The following is a 22065-nucleotide window of genomic DNA, read 5'->3' as shown; positions in this document are numbered from 1 at the left end:
GGCAAACTTGTGTAAAAAGTGCAAATGGCTTTTCTTTTGATAGTAATGAGCTTCTCCTTGGCATGTGTTTTGTTTTCTTCTAAGACAAGTCACCTTCTTTTCATGGTGTAAATTTAACTTTGCAGTTCACACACATTTGAGTACCATTCATCAGTCGGGAAGCCTTGGCAGAATGGAAGGAACACGCACAATAGACATATTTTTAGCCTTCTTGCTGCATTCGTGAATGTAAATAGCCATTTCTATATTTGTTTGATGTGAATATTCTGGCTTTTAGTATTGTTGTAAAAGGAATGTGGTTCAATATGCAGAGGAAGTAGTTGGGAATTCAAATTTGATTTACTTTTTTCTTGAGTCTTTTTGACAACTTGCTTCTTTACTGAGAACTATCCTGATGCTGTCTGTGATCTAACACAGAATATTTTAATGGTCACTTTAAATCTGGTTACAATCAATTACTCTTAAGTCAGTTTTCAACCATTGTAATAAGTTTTTTTCAAGTGATAATTTTAAGTGGGCAATAAGATTTTACTAGATTGATACCATTTTTCTTGAACCTGTTTTATATGGCCGAGGAAGCTGCAGTGTTCAAAATTAGTTTTATTATTTAGATTAGATTGAACCTCACATACAGTTGATTGGTACAAAAAAATTCCCCAGTATTAAAATATAGTCGTTTCAAATTAAAATGAAGCTGACACTATGTGACTATCTGTTGCCTGAAATGGCAACCTTATATATTTCCAGGAGCTGCCACTGCTGCGAGGTCATGGAAGTTCCATTTAACATTTCAGAATTAATAAAGCTGTGCATGTCTAATTCAGGATAATATTTCACAGAATGTCAAAGGAGGAAAACATTAAAATCCAATCACTGCACTGAAGCCCCAGTGCATTTGCCTCGAAGCCACATGCCTGGCTCCATATTTCTAAGTTTTTTAATGCTTTATGCCTGCCTGGGGGAAAACTCAAAGAAGGTATCACAATAGTATGAGAACTGTTTTTAGTAAAATAAATCCCATGTTTTTAGTTTTTTAACATATATTTTCCTCTCCCTCCCCTACCCTTGTGTTTAAACGCACCTAGTTTTCGTTTTATGGGAACCTGTCTCCAAGAAGGTCGCTGTATCGCACACTCTCTGATGAGAGCATCTGCAGTAATCGGAGAGGGTCTTCCTTCGGCAGTTCTCGAAGTTCCATACTTGACCAAGCCCTGCCCAACGACATTCTCTTCAGCACAACCCCGCCCTACCACAGCACCCTGCCTCCCCGGACCCAGCCTGTGCCCAGCATGGGGAGCCTGAGAAGTAAGTGGGCTGGCACGCTGTCGCCAGGGCCAGTTTGCAGTACGTGGGCTGAACTAAATAGCCGCTGTGCCTTAGGGGCTTCCTTGGATTTCATGTCTTGAAGGAAGGCTTTGTGTTTTGTTTTTGTTTTTCCAGTAATTTTCAAATGTGATAAAGGCCCCAGAATGAACAAGTGAAGCAATACCCTGCCTATTTTGAAGAAAACTGGAAAATTCATATTAAACTTTTTTATAAAGTTAAATATTCACTTCTAAATCATATTTCAGCTATTATATCTAAAAGAAAAATGTCTAAAACTCTATTTTAATAAAAGAAAACTGTGGAGTCAGGAGAGGAGATGGGGATTTCCCAGTGGGTAACAGGCAAGGAGCAGAGTTTGGATTTCTAGCTTTGTATTTCTGTGCGTCCTTGAAATTAAATACCTGGTGCCGGGGAAAGTGGTGGGCAAGAATCAGAAGGCCTGGGTCTTAGACCCAACCTACCCCCAGAGGGCTTTGTGTCCTTATGCATGTTGCTTGCATTCTCTGTATCCTAATTCACTCCTTGGATTTTTTCCTTCAAATCCTAAAAATCTATGATTTTTACACACTGTCAGTTCCTTATTAAAAATCGCACTATTTAATGGCAATTTTAAACTGGTTAGATTTATTGGTGGTGCAGTGGTTAAAAAAAAGCATGCAGCTATTAACTGAAAGGTCGGTGGTTGGACTTCACCAGCCGCTCCTCGGGAGAAAGATGTGGCAGTCTGCTTCTGTAAAGATTTGCAGCCGTGGAAACACTGTGGAGCAGTTCTACTCTGTCCTACAGGGTTGCTCTGAGTTGGAATCACCTCGATGACAGCAGGTTATATTATCTGTTGTATAGGAAGAAGAGGAATTTAACCAGAAGTATATGCATTGTCAAGTTTTTTTAATTTCATCATAGAAAGCATAATCTTTAGAACCTATTTGAACTTATAATACACATAGGAGTCCTGTACTAAATGAAATAATAGTTCTAATAATATTTCTAATGTTTAACAATCGGAAATGAGCCTTGTCTTGGAAAATTCCTAATCTGTTTCTTTAAGTAACATAATATCCTGCCTGTTGTAAAGAGTCCATTTACCTAAGCTGAAGAAGACTCTGAACTCTTTCTTGGTAACCACATTGAAAGGTTAGACAGACATATAATACGTCAATATTTTCCAAATATTTTTGCTTTTTTATAAATAGGTAACTTTAATGTCCTCTTACAAACGTCTATAAAACCAGCAAAACTATCTTACAGATGTTATTCTTTCATTTAAAACGCTGAAAGTGTGATTGTGAGATCTCTAAGTGTATTTGTTAATCCAGTTCTCACGTTCTATCTTCATGTTGCTTCCGTGTGAAAGACGGGAGCAGTACTTTTCTTTAATGTTTTAAAAGTATACACAGGACACAAGCAGGATGCACTGTTTATCCATGGTCCAGGGTTAAAAACTGCCTTATTGTCTTCATTGTGTAATTCTTTAGGGCAGGCAATAAGAGTGGTGCTTGCCATTTGTCGTTCTCTAAGGAACTACTCAAAAAATTCTCCAGGTTTGATGGGTGAGGTGGCAAAATGTAGATGAGGAAACTGGAAATAATTTGTATTGATGCCTATTCCCTTCAAAACTTCCTTCTGATTCCCACCACCCTGCACCCAGGAGCATTTGAGCTTCAAGGAAGGAGTTGTCATTTGAAGGACTCTAGTTCTTGGGGTCTAATGACTGCCACAATCACCTGTGTGATCACTACTACGTGTATCTACTCAAGACTGATTTTCCTAATTCTCAGCTGCCTGGTTTTCTGGTCAGTCAGCTCACTGTCTCTAAGAAGGTATGACTCTCTGAAAGTCATTTGACAGTCGAACTGGGACAACCAGAAAGCTGAAGTGTGAACACTAATCCCAAGCAGATGTCTTTGTGTGAGAAATGAGCAATATTTGAAGTTCCCCAGGTGAATAACTGAGTTTCTCAGAGGGACATGGCTTTATATTTAAACTAGGAGTGGAGGGTAGTTCTGTCATATCTAGCACTGGGTGGTTGAATTTGCTATGTGGACTTAGGCAAAAAACTCAGATGACATGCAGATTCTTCTTTTAAAATTTAAACCTAGAGAATTCCTAGGAAGCAGCTAATCTTCTAAGAGAAAATCTTTCACCAGTAAGTAGATACTAATTCAGATCTTGTTTATAATTCGGAGGGAGGATAATGAAGGGGAAAGAGTCAGCATATTCGTCGCTTCACAATGAATACTGAAGAGCTAATCTCTGTACCTTTTTTACATGTAATTATTGCAGCCACGGGCTTTTCTTTCAGATATTTTAGCTTGTAAAAGTCCCAGCTTTGAACCCATCTCAGCATATTTCTTCTCTTGAGACCAAGATGTTAATCCAGCCTTGTGAGACAGGTACTTAGCAAGCACGTTTGGATGTGATTCATATCATGACTCATATACATTTCCTGTGAAGTCACTGAAATGTGCTGTATCATTATAACTTCAACTTGGAGGTGTAAAAATATGACCTTTTCCAGACATTGAAAATAGTTCTGAAATGTTGTGTCTGCATTTCGTTTAGGACATTTGTCTATTTCCATCATTAGTGGATTTGAGAATAAAATTTCTTTAGTGGCCCAGATAGGAAAAAAATGTGGGTAGGGGAGCATTTGGACACATAGTCCATTGACCAGATTCCAGGTGATATTGAAAAACATCCATGGTATCCTTTTCCTCTTTGACAAACTAGGCACCTGCGTTTATTCAGTACAGTCCCAAGCATTGACAGGCTCCCAGTGCGCATACAGGTAATTCCTGATTGGGACTCTTCCTAGAAGGACAGACTAAAGAGAAGGCGTTCTTCTGTTTCAAAAAATAAAAACAGAGTTATTAGGTGTTTTCCCAAATACTATCATTCTGAACTAGGCACCTCACAAAGGGTGCTCCTTGAAGTTAAAAAAAAAAAAAAGGAAAGTTTTAGAATAAATAAAAGATATTTAGTATTTTACTTAGAATTTAGTCCTCAGAAGAGAAGCTGCAGAGCAGAGGCATTGACTTGGATGTTTTATGTCATCAGTGGTCAGGGCTCCTGGAGGAGAGCAGCGGGGTTGGTGAGGGACACCCTCCTAGGTAAGGCTAGCATTGTGGAAGATTATTCGTGGCCCCCTCTCAAACACCACCTGAGGCAGGGCTGTGGCTGATTCAGCATGGCACACCTTACTCTTTTTTCAAAGGTTCTTAGTCTCCCCTGTAATAAATAATCCACTGGTTTCTGGAGGGTAACTATGAAACCTCAGATGTATGACCACCAGGAAAGGCTCTCAGGACGCCACCTCAGCATTTTAGTATATTAACAATAAAGTCAGATTCAATAAAGATGGTTACTGTGATTTCAGGTCATGATAAACAGGAAGCCACAGATCAATGTCCCAGGCCAGAGACCAGGGAGCCCAGGCAGTGGTGCACATTAACCATCTTTCAGAACCAATCAGTCTCTTAATTGAACTGTTAGGCCCACTTGTGACTTGGTGAATAGGAACTGTGAGGTGAGAAAGGAAAGCCTCCCCCGAGGTGATTAGGGCAGCTTCGCACCCACTTGTACTGTAGAAATGTGTTTCATTGGACAGTGTTCTCTCCTCCCAGCCTGTTTGTAACATTCTCAGAACTCCCAGAAAGGTTTATGGAGGTCAGACAATTGCAATTAGTGTTCTTTTCTGCTCACCAAGTGTCTTATCTTCTTGGACTTGAGTGAGAATATATGCATGGCTGGTTTAGGTTTCTAGTCTGCAGTGCACCTGGAGGAATGTGGAGGTCACAGTACTCCATGTGGGTGAGCCTGTGAACCTTCCGGCTGCTGAGCCTGCACCACTGTGCTCCCTCCCTGCCCGGAAGCTATCTACTTCACCAACTGAAAGGGCTCTTTCTTTTCTGACTTGGTCAAAACAGCAGTGTGGGCTCCCAATGTAACACAAGGCTTGGGAGATCTGGGTTTCACATAACAGGCATTGAGAGCTGAGAAGTGATAATTCACTCCTTACCTGTGTCTAGGCTGCATGCATCCAAACCCCTATCATCAAGCCACCAGCAGCAGTATTTATCTCCTTGTGTCCTGAGCTCCTTGGGGGCAGAACCTGCATCTTAGTAATTGTTAGATCCCTAGGTTCTAATGTAGCACCTGGAAGATAGTAGGTGCTTGGTAAACACCTGCTGAATCAACAGGAGATAGCCATGACACCTAAATTTTAATTTAACATTATTAGAAAGGCTTTTTGATGGCTTGGAGTCACAGACAAAAAGATAGTAATTTTTTCCAATTACGTGATTTGCCAACCAGTGCTAAAGAGAGTGTGCGTGCTTTTTGTTTTGATTATTCAGGGAGGAGTATAGCTGGATCTTACTGAAGGTCGTTGTCACTGATGCTAGACCCTTCCTGCTTACTGAAAGATAATGAATTTAGATTTAGTCTGTATTTTTTTTCAGAGCTTTTTATACCCGAACTCTCCTCCTCACTGAGCAGCTCCTTTTCATCATTCACATCTTGGCTCAAGTGGCACCTCCTTGGACAGGCCTTCCCCGAGTATGCCATCAAGCTACTCCCTCACTTCACCCTCTTTTATTTTCTTCAGAACACTTAACCTCTACTTATACTTACTTTTTGTTTGTTTGTTTACTGTTTCTTTCTTACGAACATGTAAGCTCTGTGCAAGTAGGGCCTTGTCTGTCTTGTCCCCTGTGTTTCCCTATCACTTGGTTTGTAGTAGTCATCTAATAAATGCATCATAGATGCACTAAGAGTTAGTTAATAGTTAATAGTGCTCCAAATAAACTCTAAAGAAAAAGAGACTTCAACTAACCTACCAAGCTTCTTTGCCAGCTCTGCAGTGTCAAGTAAATAGACAGAAAGTCTTGTGCACCATTGGGCAAGGACAGATGATATTTTGTAATAAAGAAGAAATATCACAAATTCTACTCCCTGTTTTTACTCCCTAGTTCTCCATAGAAATTGGAGGTTAGAAGTATGCCTTGGACTTACCTTTGGTTGTAAAATGTAGCTCCTGAGACCTTCATAGATCCCAAAGTCATCAGTACCATGTTAGCATGTGGCCTCTGCAGGAGATGTACACAGGACTCAATCAGAGAGCTTCAGAGCCAGTGGAGCTGTGGACACCTGGGTGCACTCACTACCTGACCTATTCTAGGCCATCTGCCTCCCAGCCTCTGAGATTCAAGTTTAAGCCCTGGCAGAATTGCAAATGGCCACACGTCATGGGACTTCAGGGCTGTTCAGGAAGAGTCAGAACTTTAAGAGACTGCTATACTCAGTTGGGGAGCTCTGGTGGCACAGTGGTTAAGAGCTACCACATGCTACAGCTGCTAACCAAAAGGTGGGCAGTTCAAATCCACTAGCCACTCCTTGGAAACCCTGTGGGGCAGTTCTGCTATGTCCTGTAGGCCCACTGTGAGTCGGAATTGACTTGACAGCAATTGGTTTTTTGTTTTTCTCTTTTTATACTGGCAGGAATACAGCTTTTGAGCACACAACTGCAACAGGATCAAGGGAAGGGGGTGGTGGAGCAAGAGACATTAGTAGCTCCCTATCTTAGATATCTAGAGCTGCTGTAACAGAAATACCACAAGTGGATGGCATTAACAAATGGAGATTTATTCTCTCATAGTATAGTAGGCTAGAAGTTCAAATTCAGGGTGCCAGCTCCAGGGGAAGGCTTTCTCTCACTGTCGACCCTGGAGAAAAGTCCTTGTCTTCAGTCTGTCTCTGGTCTAGGAGCTTCTCAGTGCAGGGACCCCAGCTCCAAAGGGCACACGCGCTTCTGGCCTATTTTGCTTGGTGGTATGAGTTCCCCCATATCTCTCTGCTTACATGTCTCTTTTATGTCCCTGAAGAGATTGACTCAGGATAGAACGTAATCTTGTAGATCGATGCTGCCTCATTAGCATAACTACCTTTAATCTTGCCTCATTAACATCATAAACCCCAGTACCGTTGGATTTACAACACATAGGAAAATCCATCAGATGACAAAATGGTAGACAGTCACACAGTACTGGGAATCCTGGCCTAGCCAAGTTGACACATTTTGGGGGACACAATTCAATCCATAAGATACCCCATCTATTCCCTTCGTTCTCGTTGCATTTTGCCCCTCTGCTCTTATTTTTTTTAACTTCTGGCCCCTGTTAGAGCCAATGAGAATGTTGTCATTTAACGGCTTTAGAAACGAAAGCAGACAGAACCCAGAATGTGTGTTAGGCTGGATTTGCTTTAAGAATGCCAGAAATTCAAGTAAACGGTTATTTCTTTATAAAGAGAATCCTCAAGTTGCCATTTCTTAGTAAAACGTGACCACTAGACCATACTTTCTGTAGAAATACTCATTTACCTGCTTAATTTCCCCCTTCTTGATGCTTCCCCTCTCCAAAGAGAATGCTTAGGTCAACACCAGGCTTCAGTCAGTGTGGCCTCTGTGACCTTCACAGAGCTGTGACCCTCTTATCCCTACTTTCTGAAGAGCTCAAGCACACAGAAATTGGTGGCAAAAGAATTTCCACCTTAGTTGAATAATTCCTTTACAGATTGTTCAGAAAACCTACTTTAAGCAATGCAGCATATCTGCTGGACAAAAAGGAGACTTTGCAAGTGATTAAAATCCCTGGGATCATGGCCTGTTGGTTTGAGGTTTGAATCTTAAATGCCTTTGGTTAAAGACCTAGGAGCAGGTTCAGCCCCAACCCCTGTTCAACACTGTAGAGCTGGGCTCCTTGTACCTGCTGTATTTCTGCTGGAGGTTGTAGGGAGAGGACAGAAGGGAATGCATGCTAGCCCTTCTCTACTTCCCAACTCCCTTTCCAGCAATGCTGCTTTAATGCAATCCTTGTTTACCTTTGGCAAGGACAAAGTCTGTCACACTCAGAATAAGCTGCTAGGGGGCAGAAACAGTTGGGAAAGGGAAGAGAGTAGGGATTATGCTGAGAAGATATTTACTACTGATGTTCTTTTCAAAATGGAGACTGGTAGAATAAGTTGGAGTCAAATGACATGTCTACACATGATAGTGATAAAAATAGAATGATTTGAACCCAGAAGTAAAATAATCCATCTGTGGGCAGCTAATCTTTGACAAATGGGCACAGTCCATTCAATGGGAAAGAAATACTCTCTTTAACAAATGGTGCTGTCAGAATTGAATATCCATGTGCAGAAAATAAAGCAGGATGCATACCTCACACCATGTACAAAAACTAACTGAAAATGAATCAAAGACCTAAATGTTAAAGCTAAAATGATAAAGTTCCTGGAAGATAACATAGGGTCAAAATGAGTTGACCTAATTTTCAGCATAAATAGCCTATCAAACAAAACCAGAAGTACACGAATGACAGAAGATAAAGTAGATAACTGGGACCTCCTATAAATTAAATACTTAATGTTCATCAAAAGACTTTACCAAGAGAGTAAAAAGAGAATCTACAGACTAGGAAAAAAATCTTTAACAATAACATATCTGATAAGGATCTGATCTCTAAAATATATAGAAAACTTCAACAGCTCAACAACAAAAAGACAATCCAATCAAAAAATGGGCAAAAGACATGAACAGACACTTAACCAAAGAGGACATTCAGGTGGCCAACAAATATATGAAAAGATGCTTGCAATCACTGGCCATTAACCTCCCCCCCCCAAAAAAAAACAAACCCATTGCCGTCAGTCTATTCCAACTCATAGCAACCCTATAGGACAGAGTAGAAGTGCCCCATAGGGTTTCCAAGGAGCGGATGGTGGATGCTCACTGCCAACCTTTGGTTAGCAGACAAGCTCTACAATGAGATAACCTCTTACCCTGCAAAAATGACACTGATTAGAAAAAAAAATAAGAAGAAGAAGCACCAAAAGCTGGCAAGGCTGTGGGGGATTGGAACTTTTATACATTGCTGATAGGATTGCAAAATGGTACAACCACTATGAAAAAACAATATGGCATTACCTCAAAAAGCTGGAAATAGAAATACCTCATGATCCAACAACCCTTCTCCTAGGTATATATCCTAGAGATACAAGAGCGGTGACAAGAATAGACATATGCCCACCTATGTTCATTGCAGCATTATTCACAATAGCAAAAGGATGGAAACAACCTAAGTGCCCATCAGTGGATGAATGGATAAGCAAATTGTGTTACAATATATACAATGGAATAATGCACAACTATAAAGAATAATAAGGAGTCCACAAAACAACATGGATGAATCTGGAGGACATTACACCGAGTGAAATAAGTCAATCACAAAATGACAAATATTGTATGGTCACACTTAAAAAGTCAAGAATGGGTGTGCCCACAGAGAGCAATGTTCTTTAATGGTTCCCAGGGCTGGGGGGGTGGGGGGACAGAGGGAGAATCACTCTGTAGATAGTAGACACTTGTTATTTTTGGTGATGGAAAAAGCAATACACAATATGGGTGAAGTCTGCACAATTTGTCCAAGGTAATTGAAGACCCTAAGAAGTATCCAAGAAGAAGGGAAGATGTCAGTAGATACTATAACAAAAAGTTTTACAATAACAGTAATAACCACAAAAGAATTGTATGTGGTTACATAGGTAGATATGTATGCTTATTTGTGTATAGGAAGGCACATGTGTGTGGGTGTGCATGGATAGGTGTATCTGTAGGCATATTTATATACATGTTTGTGCCACATACGTGTTCATATATTTAATAAACCACATAGGGGACACAGTTACGGATACCTCCTAGACATAACCAAATACCTTGCGGAACTGGTTCACTGGATTTGAAGGCTTGAGACCATAGTCAGGTGGGACAACTCGGTCAATTGGCATAACGTAGTTCATAATGATAATGTTCTACATTGTAGCATCTGGGATCTTAAACGCTGCGAGTGGCCATCTAAGATACAACTATTGGTCTCTACTCATCTGGAACAAAAGAGAATGAAGGAAAACAAAGACTTAAAGAAGAAAATAGTCCCCAGGACTAATAGCCCATGTGAATCACAGCCTTATCTAGCCTGAGACCGGAAGAACTAGATGGTGCCCAGCTACCATTACCAACCATTCTGACCAAGGACACAATAGAAAATCCTGGATGGAAAGGATGAAAAATCTAGAACAAAACTCAAATTCCTAAAAAAGAGCCAGACTTACTGGACCAACAGAGACTAGAGGAACCCCTGAGACTATAAGACTATTGCCATAAGATACCCTTTGAACTTGGAATGAAGCTACTCCCAGTGAACACCTTTCAACCAAATAATACCATCAGTGAATACTGTGCTCCGTTAAATAATCAACTGTATGAGACCAACCACTCAACATTTAACCTAATACAAAGATGAGACCTAAGGAGGGGCAGGGAAGCCAGATTAATGGAAACAGAACAAACAGAAATAATGAGAATGGTGGCACATTGTAGAAAATGTAACCAATGTCATGGAACAATTTGTATAAAAATGGTAAAATGGGAACTTCATTTGCTATGTAAACTTTCACCTAAAACACAATAAAGGGTTTAAAAAAAAAAAAAATGACTTGATTGGTAGCTGCAACTACCAGAGATCCGCCAAGAGCTGCATTTGAAAGGTGTCAAGTGAGTGGGCGACTGTTAGTCCTTTGCAAGGCCAAGTTTATGAATGCTGTCCATCTCAGTCCAGATGCCAGCATTTCACCACGACCCAAAAGTATGTGAATACAAAAATTACAGGTGCGTTTGGTTAATTATGTCCCTTATTTAGCTTGATTGCAGGCTCAGACAGCCAGGTGGTCATTATTTTGATTGCTCTAATTAGTCAGATGTTTTCACAAGCAGATGCATGCAGCATTCGGACATGTTCGGAAAACACAAGGTAAAAGAAAGTCAGTGGAAGCCTCTTGAAAATGAGCACCCAAATGCATAGTGAATTCTTAACAACTAGTGCTATTAATGACGAACGAACACACTTAAAAGACTGTAATGAGAGTTTAAAGAGAAAAAGACATGTACAAGGTTCGTATGTACAGCCAAACATTTAAATGCAGGATAGGTGAGAGATTTCTACTTTAAGCAGTTATAAAAATAAAAATAATAAATTTTTTTTTGCAGTTATAAAAAGCCATCTAATTAAGTCAGAAAAGTATTCCAACCACCATGTTTGTGCATAGCATATAAAATACCATTCTCCCTGTTTCTTGTCTGTTAATAATGAAAACAAAATTAATCTTAGTGCCTTTATACTAAGTTGATATTGCTATAACCATAGTTTGCTGCTTTTTTAAAAAATTTTGATTTTTCAGCCTTCTTGGTAATTGCAGCTCACTGTCTCCTAGCTGGGGGCAGGAGATATTTTAAAAAGAAGCTCCTTCAGCTCCTTTGTGAGGGGACAAGGTCATGATACATGGTGTTTGTGATCTGTCTGACACTCTGCTTTGTTTTGTTTAGATGAGTTCTGGTTCTCCGATGGGTCCTTATCAGATAAGTCCAAGTGCACAGACCCTGGCCTGATGCCCCTCCCAGACACGGCCACAGGGTTGGATTGGTCTCACCTTGTGGATGCTGCACGGGCATTTGAAGGTAAAGACTGACCAGCCCAACGCAGGTCACTCACCTACCCTGTGGAGTGTGTTTCTGCAGTGCCCATGGGGGCAGCTTGAGGGCAAATGTATCCAGGGTCATTTGGGGTAAAGCCTGGGATGATATGCCCATCTCTGAGGATGAAAACAAGCAGGACAAGGCTTGAGCTGTGACTAAGGATGTTCCCTTAGGAAGACCAGGTAATTTAGTAAAAGGAGCACTAGGCAAGGAATCATAAAACCTGAATTCTAGCTCAGGTACCAGCTGTGACCCTGGGGTAAGTCGTTTTTCCTCTATGGATGTCTGTGTGAAAAGCAGAGGTGATCACATAGGACCTGAATTGTATTTCTCCTCTCAATGTTATGAGGTAAGATAGGAGAGAAAAGGTCCTTAAGTAGATTGAAGCTCCCTGGTTTGGCAAGAGGAACACTGGACTAGGAGTCTAGAGTCTTGGTGTAGAGAGTGCTTCTAAACTAAAGTTAGAGTGTAGATTGCAGTTGATGCATTCAGACAAAGTAGAAAGATGCATGACAGAAATCCCAGCTGGCTGGTGCCACTGGTACGTTATTACCTAAATAAAAAGAAAGAATGTGATTATGTTGGCCAGGGCAGAGGACTTTGGTTATCTGACCTTTCAGGAGTTTCCAAACCTCACACTTAATTTAAAAAAAAAGGGTCTGGAAAGAGTTAGGGTTATGCTTAAGAATTTCAGTAATTTTTGATGCTGCTCTGTCAGGTAGTGTGACACCTTGAAACAATAAAAAACCTTGAAACAATAGTTTATGAAAATTCAGTTGAGAATTTGCAACTCCAGGCATCTGGCTAATTAAATTTTCTGTATCAGTGTCCCTTTGGGTTAAATCGGCCAGTAACCACCTTCACTCTGATGTGAGTTAATATGAGTCAATATGGTGGAACAGGGTATGATCAATTGTCTTACTACTTTAAAGAGAAATGATTTCACCCAGATAACCCAGTTGGCCTGCTTATGATCGTCGTTTTGTACCAGTTCTCAAAGCCATTTTTTTTTTTTTTTTTTTTTTAAGGTTTGTATGAACTTTTTTTTTTTTTTTTTTTTAATTTTTATTAAGCTTCAAGTGAACATTTACCATTCCAATCAGTCTGTCACATGTAGGTTTACATACATCTTACTCCCTTCTCCCACTTGCTCTCCCCCTATTGAGTCAGCCCTTACAGTCTCTCGTTTCGTGCCAATTTTACCTTCTTCCATCTCTATCTTCCCATCCCCCCTCCAGTCAAGAGTTGCCAACACACTCTCCCGTGTCCACCTGATTTAATTAGCTCGCTCTTCATCAGTATCTCTCTCCCCCCCACTGACCAGTCCTTTTCATGCCTGATGATTTGTCTTCGGGGTTGGTTCCTGTCCTGTGCCATCAGAAGTTCTGGGGAGCATTGTCTCTGGGATTCCTCTAGTCGCAATCATACCATTAGGTGTGGTCTTTTAATGAGAATTTGGGGTCTGTATCCCATTGGTCTCCTGCTCCCTCAGGAGTTGTCTCTTGTGCTCCCTGACAGGGCAGACATCGATTGTGGCCGGGCACCAACTTGTTCTTCTGGTCTCAGGATATTGTAGGTCTCTGGTTCAAGTGGCCCTTTCTGTCTCTTGGGTTCTTAGTTGTCGTGTGACCTTGGTGTTCTTCCTTTGCCTTTGCTCCCGGTGGGTTGAGACCAATTAATGTATTTTAGATGGCTGCTTGTTGGCATTTAGGACCCCAGGTGCCACAATTCAAAGTGGGATGCAGAGTGTTTTCATAATAGAATTGTTTTGCCCATTGATTTAGAAGTCCTCTCAAACCAAGTTCCCCAGACCCCAGCCCCTGCTTCGCTATCCTTTGAAGCTTTCATTTTATCTCGGAAACCTCTTTACTTTTAATCCTGTCCAATTTGGCTGACCTTCCTTGTTTTGAGTGTTGTCTTTCCCTTCACCCAAAGCAGTTCCCATCTACAGATTGATCAATAAAAAGCCCTCTCCCTCCCTCCCTCCCTCCCTCCCCCCTTTGTAACCACAAAAGTATGTGTTCTTTCCCGTTTTTTCTATTCCTCAAGATCTTATAATAGTGGTCTTATACAATATTTGTCCTTTTGCAACTGACTCATTTCGCTCAGCATAATGCCTTCCAGATTCCTCCATGTTATGAAATGTTTCAGAGATTCGTCACTGTTCTTTATCGATGCGTAGTATTCCATTGTGTGAATATACCACAATTTGTTTACCCATTCGTCCGTTGATGGACATCTTGGTTGCTTCCAGCTTTTTGCTATTGTAAACAGAGCTGCAATAAACATGGGTGTGCATATATCTGTTTGTGTGAAGGGTCTTGTATTTTTAGGGTATATTCCGAGGAGTGGGATTTCTGGTTTGTATGGTAGTTCTATTTCTAACTGTTTAAGATAACGCCAGATGGATTTCCACAGTGGTTGTACCATTTTACAATCCCACCAGCAGTGTATGAGAGTTCCAGTCTCTCCGCAGCCTCTCCAACATTTATTATTTTGTGATTTTTGAATTAATGCCAGTCTAGTTGGTGTCAGATGGAATCTCATCGTAGTTTTAATTTGCATTTCTCTAATGACTAATGATCGAGAGCATTTTCTCATGTATCTGTTGGCTGCCTGAATATCTTCCTTAGTGAAATGTGTGTTCATATCCTTTGCCCACTTCTTGATTGGGTTGTTTGTCTTTTTGTGGTTGAGTTTTGACAGAATCATGTAGATTTTAGAGATCAGGCGCTGGTCTGAGATGTCATAGCTGAATATTCTTTCCCAGTCTGTAGGTGGTCTTTTTACTCTTTTGGTGAAGTCTTTAGATGAGCATAGGTGTTTGATTTTTAGAAGCTCCCAGTTATCGGGTTTCTCTTCATCATTTTTGGTAATGTTTTGTATTCTGTTTATGCCCTGTATTAGGGCTCCTAGGGTAGATCCTATTTTTTCTTCCAAGATTTTTATCGTTTTAGTCTTTATGTTTAGGTCTTTGATCCACTTGGAGTTAGTTTTTGTGCATGGTGTGAGGTATGGGTCCTGTTTCATTCTTTTGCAAATGGATATCCAGGTATGCCAGCACCATTTGTTAAAAAGACTATTATTTCCCCAATTGACTGACACTGGTCCTTTGTCAAATATCAGCTGCTCATACGTGGATGGATTTATATCTGGATTCTCAATTCTGTTCCATTGGTCTATGTGCCTGTTGTTGTACCAGTACCAGGCTGTTTTGACTACTGTAGCTATATAATAGGTTCTGAAATCAGGTAGGGTGAGGCCTCCCACTTTCTTCTTCTTTTTCAGTAATGTTTTGCTTATCCGGGGATTCTTTCCTTTCCATATGAAGTTAGTGATTTGTTTCTCTATTCCCTTAAAGTATGACATTGGTATTTGGATTGGAAGTGCGTTGTATGTATAAATGGCTTTTGGTAGAACAGACATTTTTACTATGTTGAGTCTTCCTATCCATGAGCAGGGTATGTTTTTCCATTTAAGCGTGTCCTTTTGAATTTCTTGTAGCAGAGTTTTATAGTTTTCTTTGTATAGGTCTTTTACTTCCTTGGTAAGATTTATTCCTAAGTATTTTATCTTCTTGGGGGCTACTGTGAATGGTATTGATTTGGTTGTTTCCTCTTCGGTGTTCTTTTTGTTGATGTAGAGGAATCCTAGTGATTTTTGTATGTTTATTTTATATCCTGAGACTCTTCCAAACTCTTCTATTAGTTTCAGTAGTTTTCTGGAGGATTTCTTAGGGTTTTCCATGTATACGATCATGTCATCTGCAAATAGTGATAGCTTTACTTCCTCCTTACCAATCTGAATACCCTTTATTTCTTTGTCTAGCCTAATTGCCCTGGCTAGGACTTCAAGTACGATGTTGAATAAGAGCGGTGATAAAGGGCATCCTTGTCTGGTTCCCGTTCTCAAGGGAAATGCTTTCAGGTTCTCTCCATTTAGAGTGATATTGGCCGTTGTCAAAGCCATTTTTGAACTCGACTAATATTATAAAGAAAAGATAGTCCAAAAACTCTTCATGTGCTTGTTTATTTAGTTGGTAAAAACTGATAAAGACATTTCAAAATGCCTTGAGCTCAGACCCCTCTGGAATAATACCACAGCCTTATTTTGACATAACTTAGTCAGCACATTTGAAAATTGGCTTTAAAGGAATGGAGTTTTCCTGCCTATTGAATTGAGATACTATGTAGTATAATGAGACACCATAGTGCAGTTCATCTCTAGCAGATGTCCTTCCCCCATTGCTCTCTCTCATTTAGCTACACATTTTGGCATATGATATATTCCATCTTTGTTTACAAGTTAAAATTGACATCGAACAACATGAGTTTAAGAATTTAGATGTTACTAGGAAACCCTGGTGGCGTAATGGTTAAGTGCTATGGCTGCTAACCAAAAGGTTGGCAATTTGAATCCACCAGGAGCTCCTTGGAAACTCTATGGGGCAGTTCTACTCTGTCCTATAGGTCCACTACAAGTTGGAATCGACTCGACGGCAACAGGTTTTTATGTATTATTTAAGAATTGAGCAGAGGCAATAATTTTATCTGCCTCAATTATGATTACTTAAATATGTTTAAACTCACTTAGTATACAGGACACCACATAGCGTGTGTTATTGTGAATGATGGTCCTTTAGGTATCCTTTGCTCAGTCATTTGGTATATTCCCTCCCTAATGAACGAGGATTTCTCTGCCACATTTTTTGACCACAAGACAATGAAAATAGAATTTAAAACCAAAAATAGAAGCAAATCACAAAGGAAAACTCTAACAATTTGGAATATTTTAAATGCTACTCTAATAATAGTTGAGCTGTGAAGAATTAAGAAATACAATCAGAGCATTTCTTTTTAATGAGTGATGTTGAAAAGATGCTGCCTCTTAAGATCTTTGGACTTTAGCCAGAGTAGTTCTTAAAAAAAAAAAAAAATTGTTTAAAAAACATTTATTAAAATGAAAAAAAAAACTAAACTAGCTGTACTTGGAAAAGATTCCTCAAAAGTTGTGAAAGAAAAACTCAAAAAGAAAGAAAGAAAGAAAATTTTAAAAAGCAGCCAACAAGTGAAATTTTAGTGTCATTTTTAAATCAGTAATTGTTTTTTGAATGATGATAAACCAATAGCAAATTTGACTTTTAAAAAAATACAGAATGAGAAAAGAGGTTGACACCAACCAATCCATAAGAGAAAAAATTAAGTAATGTCAAGTAGGTATATAGGGATGAGTTTGATAAATAAGATAATTGGATACTTGTTAAAAGAAAAAGGAGTTAAAAAGCAAAGCTGAAAGCCAAAGTGGGAAGACATTGAAAAGTTATCCAAGACTATCCCCAACCCCCAAATAGCACCCGAAACTAGTAAGTTTACAGTTAAGTGTCTCAAAGTTTCAAAGAACAAATATTTCTTGTAATTCAGTAGCAGCCTTGTTGTATAATAGGATTATTTCCTGATAACATGAAGGAAAAAAAAAATCATAAGATAATCTCAGTCATGAATACTGATGTGGGAAAGCTGAGATGAAATTCAGTAGTGAATTTAAAAAGATTCATTATTATCGGTGCGAGTTTAGTCTGGAAATGCTAAACTGGTTTAATTTTTAAAACTTTGATTATAATAAGTTGCAGTATATGAAGTAAATAAAAGTTACATCAATTTCCAAAAAAATTTTAAAAACTTGTATCTATATCACCTATTTCTAGTAAAAATTAAGATTTGAGTGATGCCTCTGTAGCCTAACAAAGAATATCTACTTTATTCGAAATAGTTGGTATAGTACCAAATGGAAAATATATATATAAATAGATCCTTTACATCCAGAAACTAAACAAAGGTGTCTTTTGATACTATGTCCTTTAATTCCATACTGGTGATCCTTGTCTTTTACACAGACAGTGAAAAAGAAATATGGAATAAGTACTGGAAATAGAAAAAAATTATAAATATGGCTTTATATCCAGAAAGTATGAAAGATTAAAAATAAATTATTACAGATTATAAAATAAGTATTTCAAGAATATGTTTTATATTTCATAAGCATCATTTCAAAGTGTTGATGGTTTGTTTTTAGTTTTTAGTGGTCTATTTCTGTATAACAAACCACTCTAAAATTTATGGCTAAAAACAACGGTTTATTATTTCCCATGATTCTGTTGCCAGCTAGTCTCAGCTGGGTGGTTCTCCTGCTCCATGTGGTTTCAGGAGGGGCCATTCATGCAGCTGTATTTAACTGGAGCTTAGCTGGGACTCCAGTGATATCACTCGTGTCTGTGACAGGGATGGCAGGAACAGTTGTGGTCTGGATGGACCTCCATCTTTAGCAGGGTTACTGTTCTTTACACAGCAGCTTAGAGAACCAGAAGAGCAAAAGCTACAAGATCTCCTAAGGCCTGGTCTTCAAAGCTTCAGAACACTATTTCCAACGCATTCTGTTGATTAAAGCAAATCACGAGGCCAGCCCTGAATCAAGGGTAGGGAAATGGACTGCACCTCTCGATGGGAGGAGTGGCCTGTGCACATGTGATGGGAGAAATTATCAGCTGCCATCTTTGCAGACAGTCATCTACTGTGACAGTAATAGAGATCAGCAACTTTGAAGTATACATTATTTGGGAATCATTAGAATTACAAGGAGAGAAATCAAAGGGATACTTTAATAACTGCAAAGTCTTAATATAGGTGGGAATGGATAGAAAGACTTAAGTAAAGATGACAGCCCTTCCTAAGGTAATTTGTACAAATTTATAATTTGTAGCACAATTTCAATTAAAATGTAAAGGAATATGTTAAAGAACTTAATGACATCCATTTAGAAAATAGATGAACAATGTTTAACAAAAAAAGTCCATTAACCAAAACCAAACTAAACCTGTTGCTGTCGAGTTGATTCCAACTCATAGCGACCTTGTAGGACAGAGTAGAACTGCCCCACAGGGTTTCCGGGATTCGAAGTGCCAACCTTCTGGTTAACAGCTGTAGCTCTTAACCACTACGCCACTGGGGTTTGCAAAAACTCCATTATAAATGAATAACACTAATCAACTAGTAAGTATAAATTTAATAATAATTAAAATTGTATAAAAATGATTTGAAAATAGAAATGAGTCCTTTTGACTAAAAATGAGGAGTTCATACAGAAATCTGATATAGTTAAGAGTTAGGTAAGAAAGGTTTCAGAAATTGGAAAAGTCTGATTTAGGAAAAGTAAAAAAAAAAAAGATTGTTAACATTTTGGAAGCAAAGTAGCGCTTTAATTATGGAGTAATGAAAGAAAATACAAAATGTAATATGGCTAGATACAAAATATTTAAGCATATAGACCTTTTATGAAACTGAAAGAGAACGTTAAATAAAAAGGCAAATATAGGAAAAGACTTGTAATAAATGTGATGGATAAAACCATCATATGTAAAGTACATAAAGGAACTTGCCAGCAAAAACTCTGGTAAGCAAATGATCAAGGCATATGAATACACAGTTCACAAAATAAAAAAACGCATACAATAAATAACTATTTGAAAAATACTCAACCACACATGTAAATTGGAATGATAATGAGTACCAGTGCACACCTGTTGAATATGCAAAATAATGCAACAGTTCTGGAAAGCTATCTTCACAGCTATACTCACAGCTGGTATAAAAATTATAAAGTGATTCATCTTGTTTTTTCAAGCCATGTGATAGTATGTAGCTAGAGCCAGAAAAATGTATCCACCCTTTTACCAAAAATCTAATGCCTGAGAGTTTGGTCATAGGAAATTATTCCAAAGACTAAAAAAAAGCTTTCAACAGAGGAACATCGTGCATCTGTATTAATCATTAATTAATAAGTAATAACCAATATTAATTAAACTCTACCCCCCATAAAAGCTAATGTTAAAAACATTGATAAATCCTTCGTAGGTGTACTGAGAGAGAAAGTAAGTCAAGTGTGGAGTTGCACTCCTCACTGGAGCCCATGACCCAGACCACCCCTATGCAGTGAGGGTCGAGTGAGAGAGAGGTTAGGAAGGACACCAGTTTGGAAAACTGACATTTTACGTCATAAAATACATGGCACATCTAATACATCACTTTGTCATACTTGGAATAAGGTTCAGGGATACCTAATAATGTATCTAATAGATTCCATCCCCCCTTGAGTATGGTAAAGCGAACAAACCCAACTAGAAACCCTGGCTATGGGCCAGTGAAGCAGAGGAAGGGAAGTGGCATCTTTAAAAGTGGTAAAATTTAAAGTAATTCTCATTTATCAGAATATCCAAAGTAGATAATTGGTGTGTTCTTGAGTATTTGTTGAATGGACGGCATTGTTTTAGATGAAGACAGACTTAAAAGGCAATGATCAGTGTCGTCCATGGTATAAGGCTCATGGACTGTGAAAACCTTTCTTGATCTGGGCATCGGCTCCCCCATTGATGGGAGCTCTCATGCTCTTCCCACAGCTGCCTCAGCACTGTGAGACAATGCAGCCCTGTGAGACAAGTGCAGAGTAAACAACCCAGTTTATCAGGGAGGAAATTGTCCACATAAGTGTGCCTTCCAAAAAAACAGAAGTTTGTGCTTTCGATTCATTATTTTTCATATATCCTTGGTTTCTTACATAGCATAATAAGCATAAATTTTTATGAAGACAGTGTATTGGTTTTCTAACATTTTCAGTTCTGAAGCTTCAGCTTAATGTTAACACATTGCTTAAAGTTACTGATATCTGACCACTGTGTGAATTTGTGTGTGTGTGTGTCTGTCTGTATAAACATAAACAAAACTGAAACAAAATGTGACATTCTGTGTAACCTTAATGGTAGCAATTATTAAAAAAAAAAAAAAAAATGACTTCTACATAGATGAAAAATACAAAGCCAAATTTAATTGAGTAAATGAACTTAAATTATCTCAAAAGTAAGAAATTAAAACTTCCAGGCCAACAACAGTTGTATCTTACGTAGAAGATAATGGCAATGCTTTCCTCTGTTCGTGAGTCAGAGGACTGTCATCTTTCTACATTAATGTGTTCATCATGGGCTGCAAAAGACCTAAACCAAAGTATTTTATGTTGAAAGTCCAGTATAGCCTTGTTATTTTTTCTTCCCTGGTAGGTAGTTGGAGCCGTGGTGGTGCAGTGATTAAAGCACTCTGCTGCTAACAAAAAAGTCAGCAGTTCAAGCCCACCAGTCACTCTTCGGGAGAAGGATGTGGCAGTCTGCTTCCATAAGGATTTACAGCCTTGAAAACCCTGTGGGACAGTTTTACTCTGTCCTTACAGGGTCACTGTGAGTTGCAGTCGACTCAATGGCAATGGGTTTGGTTGGTTTTTTGGTTTGGTAGTTAGTTAAGTCAGCCAGCCACTTGCTTTCTGCAGCCCAACGAGCACAGTTGTCAGAATCAGAAAGCTTCCTTTCCTACATGTAACTGCAAAGCCCAGCCTTGTTTCCTCTGCAGTTGGAACAAACATGGAGAACAGCTTTGTTTGTGAAAACAGGTTTAGTTTAATCTGTCCTCATGCCTGTCTATCTCAATGGCAAATATCTGGGCAGGTGCTATTCTGCTACTCCACGCCCTTGGCAAACATGACTAATGGATCAGAACATTCATTCCAAGCTGATCCAGACTTGGTCTTACAGTTCTCCAGCAGTATTCCTGGCAGCCTAGTGAGTTACTGGGAGTCATTTGCATGTAACTGTTTTGCCTTCCCAGTTCTAGATTGACATGAATTAGTCTGTTGACTGTCCTTTTGTTTAGTGCTAAATGCATTATCACCCCTTTGATAAAAAAAAAAAAAAAAAAGAACAAGAAATTGACATTGAAATAAGGTTTGTCTTTTTTTTTTTTTTTTTAAAGATTATTTGAAGGGTTGACTTGTTTAATGCAGAAACCATGCCTTATGTCCCACCTTATCCAGGTTAGCTTCCACAGGCAAACAATGGGAGGGAAAAATGATACAGGTGGCATATGTGGAGTTTGGGGAGCTATAGCTTTCCTGTATTAACCAAGAAATGAACCTGGTATTCCCACACCTCTGTTATGGTTTGGGCCATTTGGTTCAATGTAACAATTACATGGTTACTGAATATTTATCATCACAGAAATAAGCTGAGGAAGAATGAAGCTTCCACTGACTAGAAACTGTCACTAAGATTAGCTGTT

General features: G+C 39.0%; 1 protein-coding gene across 10 annotated transcripts in view; it reads left to right on the top strand.

The window, feature by feature from the left end:
• SIPA1L2 (signal induced proliferation associated 1 like 2) overlaps window positions 1–22065 on the top strand; it is a 264129-nt gene that overhangs the window by 225326 nt on the left and 16738 nt on the right. For 8 of the 10 annotated variants that reach the window (XM_064276676.1, XM_064276670.1, XM_064276671.1 and 5 more), the window contains 2 exons: window positions 1086–1305; window positions 11765–11896. In XM_064276676.1, coding sequence (XP_064132746.1) covers window positions 1086–1305; window positions 11765–11896 — 352 coding nt within the window. Of the gene's footprint in view, window positions 1–125; window positions 1060–1085; window positions 1306–11764; window positions 11897–22065 lie in introns of those variants that run through there. The other 2 variants (XM_064276677.1, XM_064276678.1) reach the window with 2 other exon arrangements.

This window comes from Loxodonta africana, chromosome 25 (genome assembly GCF_030014295.1).
Source record: "Loxodonta africana isolate mLoxAfr1 chromosome 25, mLoxAfr1.hap2, whole genome shotgun sequence".
Classification (NCBI taxonomy): Eukaryota; Metazoa; Chordata; class Mammalia; order Proboscidea; family Elephantidae; genus Loxodonta; species Loxodonta africana.
Note: the sequence above shows the minus strand (reverse complement) of the source record. Positions and strands in the feature narration are given on the sequence as shown.